Below are 9,404 nucleotides of genomic sequence, written 5' to 3' on the forward strand. Positions count from 1 at the left end.
ACACAGAAAGTGGCACAGGTCCTAACCCAGGCACTTGTCATCTCCCGTCTGGATTACTGCAACTCGCTGTTGGCTGGGCTCCCTGCCTGTGCCATTAAGCCCCTACAACTTATCCAGAATGCTGCAGCCCGTCTGGTGTTCAACCTTCCCAAGTTCTCTCATGTCACCCAGCTCCTCCGCACACTCCACTGGCTTCCAGTTGAGGCTCCCATCTACTACAAGACCATGGTGCTTGCCTACGGAGCTGTGAGGGGAACGGCACCACCTTACCTTCAGGCTCTGATCAGACCCTACACCCAAACGAGGGCACTACGTTCATCCATCTCTGGCCTGCTAGCTCCCCTACCTCTACGGAAGCACAGTTCCCGCTCAGCCCAGTCAAAGCTATTCGCTGCTCTGGCACCCCAATGGTGGAAAAAGCTCCCCCATGACGCCAGGACAGCGGAGTCACTGACAACCTACCTTTAAATACTTATTTTCCACCATAATTTGCAAATAAATTCATTAAAAATCCTACAATGTGATTTTCAGGATTTTTTTTCTCATTTTGTCTGTCATAGTTGACGTGTACCTATGATGAAAATTACAGGCCTCTCTCATCATTTTAAGTGGGAGAACTTGCACAATTGGTGGCTGACTAAATACTTTTTTCCCCCACTGTACATCACAGAAGACTGAAATTTAACAAAACTGTTTGACATAAAACACCGGATTTTCGGCTGCTATTATTTTTTTTTGTGATTAATTATGAAATTGTGAAAAATATTAATAACATTCCACCCATGAGGCCACTAGGTGATTTGACTGCAGGAAAGGGCTACTCCATTTAGTCACAATTGAACATTCTACATGTATTTTATAAAGTTTGATGTAACATCTGTCTCAATGGATCCATCAGATGTTGTTGAAGAACAGATACTGTCTTATTACATTAACTTCATCAACTTCAATAACATCACCCTCATAGGCTTTCTCCAATTACTCCAATTACTCCAATTACCTGTTCCCCAAGTTATCCTCCAGTAACAAGCCCCAATTAACCCCCTCCTGCTCCTCCCGTCCATACAAGCTGTGTGCTTGTTTTTTAGCCGGGGGCTCATTTCTCCCTATATCAGCAGCTCCCCTTCTCTCCTCTTCCTCTCCCTCTTTCACTCTCACACTCCCTGCAGGAGATGCCAGACTGACAGACACTCATCCTCTCTCTCGCTCTCTCTCTGTCTGTCTGTCTCACCAGGATCAGCTTTACTGTTGCTAGGTAGGGCAGAGGTAGAACAAGGTTTTGTGTGTCTATCACTGTTGTTTCATTCAAATGTCTGGTTACAGGTGTCTGTGGTGTATGTATATCTCTTTATTGTTAGCGGTTTTTCTTCATGTCATCCTATCTACTCAGTGTTCTGTCTGTAAGGTCTTGGTCTGGTCCCTCTCCTCCAGGTGACGGACTTTCCCAGTCCTCAGCCTTGTTTCTATCCAGGTGATGTGCCTCTGCTGCTGGCTGTGGCTGCTCTGCTGCCTCCCTGTCCCTGGGTCTGTCTGGGGTCAGTCTGGAGGTGGAGGGGGGGCCTGTCGGCTGATGGCTAAGCCCATCTCGGGCAGTGTTTATCGGGCAGGAGATGTGGTCATTGGGGGCCTGTTCCCCGTCCATGTGGAAGCCCCTCTACCAGAGCAGGAGTTCAGGAGTATTGAGGGAAATGCGACATGTACAATGTACGCAACTCCCAAGTATTGTGTGATGACAGCTTTGTGTCACTGTTTTCACTTGTGTAAAGTGTAAAGTGTATTCAGTTACCTCCTCTCTCCCTGTCTCTTCCTTTCCTCCATCTGTCAGTTTCTACCAGCGTGCTTACCGCTGGCTCCAGACTATGATCTTTGCGGTGGAGGAGATCAACCGTGACCCAGCCCTCCTGCCTAACCTCACCCTGGGGTTCCTGGCTGCTGACACATGCCTGGCAGAGAGTACCACTCTGGGGGCAGCCCTAGCCATGGTGACCGGCCAGGAGGCCTCCGTAGCGGGCACAGAGTGTGGAGCAACCCCTGAGGTGCCCGTCATCATCGGTGATGCCCGCTCCTCAGCCTCCATCGTGGTGGCACATACCCTCGGGCCGTTTGATTTACCCATGGTGAGGCCTGGGGTTGGATTACAGACTGTGAGGGAAAGGGATGATGACTCTCTTACATATACATTTCAATATCTATCTATGTGACTCTCTGTCTGTAATGTTCACTTTCCCCTCTCCATCTGCTCTCTGTGTCTTACAAATGAGAATTCTCCCTGACTCTCTCTCTCTGTTCTTTCCAAGGTGAGCTATTATGCCTCCTGTGCGTGTTTGAGTGACACCTGGAGGTACCCGTCGTTCTTCCGTACGATACCCAGCGATGCCTTCCAGGCTCGGGGCATGGCCAGGCTGCTGCGTCTGCTGGGCTGGGTGTGGGTGGGGCTGGTGTCTGGGGATGATGACTATGGCAAGTTTGGGGTTCAGATGCTTCTCCAAGAGCTCCAGGGGTCTGGGGTGTGTGTCGCCTACTCAGAGGTCATCCTCAAGGTACGACCTCACTCTGACGATCTGACAATAGACTCTCTCTTTCTCTCTCTCTTTTAATCTGCCTCCCCCTCTCTTCTAATCTAAAATAGAAAACTCTCTCTCTGATTTCCTCTGACTCTCTTCCCTCTCTCTCTCTCACTGATGGTCATCCCCAAGGTACCATCTCAGAGACGGATCAGGCACATCGTGGACACCATCAGAGGATCTACTGCCAGAGTGGTCGTGACATTCGCTATCTCACAGGATGCACGGGTAAGCAGTTACTGGTCAGAGTATTGTTAATTATTTTATTACACAGCTGTAGCAGAGTGTTTTTGTCCTACCATGTCTTGATGCCCTTTATAGACACAAATATTTTCAAATTGATAATCATGTATTTCAACTTGACTATCTTGATCTTTTTAACCACGTCATTCTCCAGGCCCTGTTGGAAGAGGTTGTCCGTCAGAACATAACAGACAGGCAGTGGATCGCCTCAGAGGCCTGGGTAACCTACTCTACTCTCTCCTCCCCTAAAAACCTGCCATCTCTTTCCGGCACCATCGGATTTGCCCTGAAGAAAGCTATAATTCCCAGCCTGGGACCTTTCCTAACACGCCTCCGACCTGATGGGGACTACCAGAAGTCCGACCCATTCCTGAGGGAATTGTGGGAGGAGATGTTTGGGTGTTCTCTGGGGGTTGACCTCAGCATGACCCAGTCGTCCAGGAGACAGTGTACTGGTTCAGAGGTCATAGGTGAGGGAGAGTTTACAACTAATGCTCTGTTTTTGTGTCCTGATCCATTCCCGATGTTTTCTTGGTAAAATAAAGTGTCAATCCTAGGTGAGGGGGAGAGCCAGTATGCTGACGTGTCTCAGCTGAGAGCCAGCTATAATGTGTACAAGGCTGTATACGCCATCGCCCATGCCATACAGGACATGTTGGCCTGTCGACCAGGGGAGGGAGCCTTTAATGGTGGACAGTGCCCTGACATCTGGAAGCTTCAGCCCAGCCAGGTGACAATACCATGTGGATCTGTTTTCAAGTTAACAACACTAATGTTTCCAGTGACGATACAGTGGAAACACTTTGTAAGGTTTGAGTACTAAAGTCAATTGTTTCTAACTCTTAATCCTGTTTCAATTTAATTTTCTCTTTGAGATTGTTCATTATCTGAGGGGAGTGAACTTCAGTACTCCTGTGGGGGATTCGTTCCACTTCGACATGAATGGTGATCCGCCTGGCTCTTATGACATCATCAACTGGCATGTGACCCCTAAGGGGACAGCAGAGTTTGTCCAGGTCGGCCATTTTCTGTCTTCAGTGGGAGCGGACGACCAGTTTCACATCAATATGGAGAAAGTGGTGTGGGGTGGGGGCAGCGGAGATGAGGTGAGAACCATTTAGCTTCGTTTCTCTGAGGCAGAGAGGAGTGTGTGTGTGTGTGTGTGTGTGTGTGTGTGTGTGTGTGTGTGTGTGTGTGTGTGTATATGTGCATGTGTATGTGCATTCGTGTGTATGTGTGTGTGAGAGAGAGACTTGTTTAGTTTCTCACCCTGAGGCAGACATACAGCAAAGAGAAAGACAGCCAAAACAGGAGAATGTTAGCTCAGACAGAAAGCTCTGTCATCAACATGCTACTGAATGGTAGCTCAGACAGAAAGCTCCGTTTTTTATTTATTTTTATTTATTTCACCTTTATTTAACCAGGTAAGCCAGTTGGGAACAAGTTCTCATTTACAACTTCGACCTGGCCAAGATAAAGCAAAGCACTGCGATAAAAACAACAACACAGAGTTACATATGGGGTAAACAAAACGTACAGTCAATAACACAATAGAAAATATATATACAGTGTGTGCAAATGTAGTAAGTTATGGAGGTAAGGCAATAAATAGGCCATAGTGCAAAATAATTACAATTTAGTATTAACACTGGAGTGATAGATATGCAGAAGATGATGTGCAAATAGAGATACTGGGGTGCAAATTAGCAAAATAAATAACAATATGGGGATGAGGTAGTTGGATGGGCTAATTACAGATGGGCTGTGTACAGGTGCAGTGATCTGTAAGCTGCTCTGACAACTGATGCTTAAAGATAGTGAGGGAGATAATTGTCTCCAGCTTCAGAGATTTTTGCAGTTCGTTCCAGTCATTTGCAGCAGAGAACTGGAAGGAATGGCGGCCAAAGGAGGTGTTGGCTTTGGGGATGACCAGTGAGATATACCTGCTGGAACGCATACTACGGGTGGGTGTTGCTATGGTGACCAATGAGCTAAGATAAGGCGGGGATTTGCCTAGAAGAGATTTATAGATGACCTGGAGCCAGTGGGTTTGGCAACGGATATGTAGTGAGGGCCAGCCAACAAGAGCGTACAGGTCACAGTGGTGGGTAGTGTATGGGGCTTTGGAGACAAAACGGATGGCACTGTAATAGACTACCTCCAATTTGCTGAGTAGAGTGTTGGAGGCTATTTTGTAAATGACATCGCCGAGGTCAAGGATCGGTAGGATAGTCAACATGCTACTGAATGGTAGCTCAGACAGAAAGCTCTTTCATCAACATGCTACTGAATATAAGATATTTGTGTGGTCAGATTCCTCACATAGCGAGCCTGCCTGTGTGTGTGTGTAATAATGATGATGATCATGATGATGATGATGGTGATGATGGTGACTGCGTCTCCCCACCCTCTGGCAGGTCCCTGTGTCTATATGCAGTGCTGCCTGTCCCCCTGGTACCAGGCATGTGGTGCAGAAGGGGAGGCCTGTGTGCTGCTTTGACTGTGTGTCCTGCGCTGAGGGAGAGATCAGCAACACAACAGGTGGTCTATCAACTTTTCTCATTCCAATTCATATTTTGCCTCATTCCTGACTGGTCCTGATCCTGACTGGTCCTGATCCTGACTGGTCCTGATTCTGACTGGTCCTGATCCTGACTGGTCCTGATCCTGACTGGTCCTGATCCTGACTGGTCCTGATTCTGACTGGTCCTGATCCTGACTGGTCCTGATTCGGACTCTTGATTTCTCTTCCTTCTCTGTCAGGGTCAGTTGAGTGTAGCAGGTGTCCAGAGCGGTTCTGGTCCAACCCTGATCGTACGGCCTGCGTCCCCCAGCTGGTGGACTTCCTCTCCTACAGCGACACAATGGGCGTCATCCTGTCCGTCATCTCAGTTTCGGGGTAACTCTCACAGCTGGTGCCCTGGCCACCTTCTTCTACCACCGCCATACGCCCCTGGTGAGTTGAATCATATGATCATAGAAATAGAATGAGTAGAATGGGAGTCCCCATTCAAGTCAATGATGGCATAATGGGTGGACTGGCATACATTTTGAGTGTACCGATGCCAGGAAGTAGGGCGGCAGGTAGCTTAGTGGGTAAGAGCGTTGTGCCAGTAACCGAAAGGTCGCTGGTTCTAATCCCCGAGCCGACTAGGTAAAAAAATCTGTCGATGTGCCATTGAGCAAGGCACTTAACCCTAATTGCTCCTGTAAGTCGCTCTGGATAAGAGTTTCTGCTAAATGACAAAAAATTTAAAAAAATGTAAGTAAAAGCAGGTGTCAAAGTGCGACGTGAATGCGGTAGGCGAAGTCAAACGCAGGACAACGAGCTACTGGAAACGATACTTTACTAACAAAGTAACCAGAAATACGAAACCACCTCCAAACAGGGAGGGGAATACCCGCACACTAGCAACTGCCGAAAATGACAAGAACAATCACACACAACACACAATGAACGACAGAGGGTTATATAGGGAATACAATACAACATAATAGGAAACAGGTGTACACAATCAAGACAAAACAAGTCAAACACAGAAACATAGATCGGTGGCAGCTAGTACTCCGGGGACGACGAACGCCGAAGCCTGCCCGAGCAAGGAGGAGGAGCAGCCTCGGCTGATTCCGTGACAGCAGGAAGTGTACCTTTCAATCTGTGCTATGATTTGTTGAGTCAACACAACTGACATAGCAGAAAATACATTCCATTGCATGAGCCACATCAGTTGGTATCATTTGAATGAACATTCTACATTACCATGGTAATCCAGCATAGTCCCTGTCGGTATTAGTTAGAACGTCGCGACCCCGCCTGCCTGTGGGGAAAACAACCTGTGGTCACCTAGGTTACCCATTGGCTCACAGCAAATAGTTGAACTTTTTCAAACACAATTTTCTGGTTGTCTGCTTGTTTTAGTCAATTACAAAACTACATTTAAGAAAAGTACAACATGTCTAAAAATTACTTTTCAAAATTGCATACACCAGAGTATTCTCACTACTTCAGAAAATGTAATATTGTAGGGCTTCCCTCATGCCCCTTTTCATGACGGTGATAGCAGCCACGTGAGTGAGTGCTAGCTAATGACAGGAACATTAAGCTAGTCAAGACCAACAACACAAACAAACACACTATACAGCTACAAGTAGTGAGTGGAGTTACAAACAGACTTTACAGCTACAAGTAGTGAGTGGGGTTACAAACAGACTATACAGCTACAAGTAGTGAGTGGAGTTACAGACTATACAGCTACAAGTAGTGAGTGGGGTTACAAACAGACTATACAGCTACAAGTAGTGAGTGGAGTTACAAACAGACTATACAGCTACAAGTAGTGAGTGGAGTTACAAACAGACTAAACAAGTTAAATGTTTTAACCTGTGATAAAATGTTTTTCACACAAATAGCTATATTTAGCCTTCTTGGACACCGGGTCCCCACATTTCCCACTCTCCCATGGCGAATAGCCTGAAGCTAAGCGGCTCCTCTCGCAGGCTCTATTTCCCTACGTGGGAGCATTGCGAACGATATGTTGGGATTGTTGACCTGGATGTGTGTACATGGAACAACACAACAGCTTTTCGGCACGTTTTTTTTATTTCTGTATAACAAAACATGAAGTTGAAGTTGGCTCTTTTACATTGGGGGTCAATAGGAACGAATGTTTGTTTTCCCCAATTTGTGGGCGTGGTCGAGGGCAATTCCTTATTATTGCGTGAATATCGACTCTGAGTATCAGTTGATAGAATATTCAAAATTACCATGGAAATAATTGCATCACAATACCAGGCAGCCATTCTGAGTGTACCAATGAGTTTACTAGTCAAATTGCCAGGGTTTGAGGTTCCAAGCCCGTTCTAATCATTATATTTCTATGCATATGGTCATATATAAAGGTACTGGACAGAAGTCCGTTTGTGTCATATAAGGATGAGATTGATGATTCAGTCTAAATTATCATTCTCTATCTCGTTTCAGGTAAAAGCCAACAACTCTGAGCTCAGCTTCCTGCTCCTGTTGTCACTCAAGCTCTGCTTCCTGTGTGCGCTGGTTTTCATTGGCCGGCCAAAGCCGTGGACGTGCATGCTGAGACACACCCTGTTTGGTATAAGCTTTGTGTTGTGCATCTCCTGCCTGCTCAGCAGGACTGTGGTGGTGCTGGTGGCCTTCAGGGCCACTCTGCCTGGAGAGAACCTGATGAGATACTTCAGCCCCGCCCAGCAGAGGATGGGTATTTCCCTCTGCACACTCATCCAGGTGAACATCTAGTTTTTACTATATTCTATTGGAATTGAATTATTTCCTTCACTGGCCATATTATATGTTGTCATGGTAACTGTGCTTGCTTTTTCCTTCCAACTCCTTTCCCTTCCACAGGTGCTGATCTGTGTGCTGTGGCTGTCCCTAGCTCCACCCCGGCCGGCTGAGAGGGGCGGCAGAGAGGGTCGGGGGCCGAGGGTGGTCCTGGAGTGTGAAGTGGGCTCTGTGGTCGGTTTCTCTCTGGTGCTGGGCTACATCGGCTTGCTGGCCTCCCTCTGTCTCCTCTTAGCCTTCCTGGCCAGGAAACTCCCTGACAACTTCAACGAGGCCAAGTTCATCACCTTCAGCATGCTGATCTTCTGTGCCGTGTGGATCTCCTTCATCCCAGCCTACGTCAGCTCTCCTGGGAAGTACACTGTAGCTGTGGAGATATTTGCCATCTTAGCTTCCAGCTTTGGGCTGCTGTTCTGTCTGTTTGCTCCAAAGTGTTTCATCATCCTCCTGAGACCAGAGAGAAACACCAAGAAACACATGATGTCCAAATAGAAACCACCAAGAAACACATGATGTCCAAATAGGAAACCACCAAGAAACTCATCTTTATTGACCACAGGAGTGTGTTGTTTTGCCTCCTCAGAGCCAGTTATTGTAATGAAAGATCCTCCATCTTTACATTGATCCTCACTCAGCTTGTCCTCTTATACCTCTGTCAGCTCTTTGTAGTGTTTGACAGGTATCCTAATAAAATGTATCAAAAAAGAAAAGCTCTCTCACTGCAGCCCCACAAACTTTTATTCTCCTCCTCTTTCACTGCTCAGTCAGAAATCCACCCCTGTCTGCCTCCTCGCCCCTAGACCCTGATTTAAAACATAGTAGTACCTTCGCCCAGCTCTCTCACAGAGCCCTCTAACAGGGAGAGAGGAGCAGAGAGAGGCTCGGTCACTGGAGGCCTGGCCAGGCTGTATAGGCTGTAGCCCTGCAGGCTAACACAGGCCAGAGTGATGAGAGAGGCCAGAGTGATGAGAGAGGCCAGAGTGATGAGAGAGGCCAGAGTGATGAGAGAGGCCAGAGTGATGAGAGAGGCCAGATTGATGAGAGAGGCCAGAGTGATGAGAGAGGCCAGAGTGATGAGAGAGGCCAGAGTGATGAGAGAGGCCAGAGTGATGAGAGAGGCCAGAGTGATGAGAGAGACCAGAGTGATGAGAGAGGCCAGGGCTCTCTGATGTGACAGGCTGTCATTGGATCGTTAAACTCTCCTCTTCTGGAGCTCTAAGACACCTGTACCATATTAACACGCCTGGATGTCCCTGCAAAAACAAACTAGAATGTCAGCC

At 47.3% G+C, this 9,404-nt stretch overlaps 1 protein-coding gene across 1 annotated transcript; it reads left to right on the top strand.

The window, feature by feature from the left end:
- Positions 1-1,474: 1,474 nt before the first annotated feature.
- Positions 1,475-9,103, top strand: LOC121568301 (extracellular calcium-sensing receptor-like). Its single transcript, XM_045220973.1, is given in 12 exon segments — positions 1,475-1,704; positions 1,826-2,117; positions 2,298-2,540; positions 2,697-2,792; positions 2,962-3,277; positions 3,365-3,537; positions 3,683-3,913; positions 5,225-5,348; positions 5,571-5,705; positions 5,708-5,763; positions 7,789-8,067; positions 8,188-9,103. Coding segments are annotated over 12 exon segments (2,604 nt in total). The 3' UTR covers positions 8,617-9,103.
- The last annotated feature ends 301 nt before the right edge of the window (positions 9,104-9,404 follow it).

Source organism: Coregonus clupeaformis, chromosome 6, assembly GCF_020615455.1.
Source record: "Coregonus clupeaformis isolate EN_2021a chromosome 6, ASM2061545v1, whole genome shotgun sequence".
Classification (NCBI taxonomy): Eukaryota; Metazoa; Chordata; class Actinopteri; order Salmoniformes; family Salmonidae; genus Coregonus; species Coregonus clupeaformis.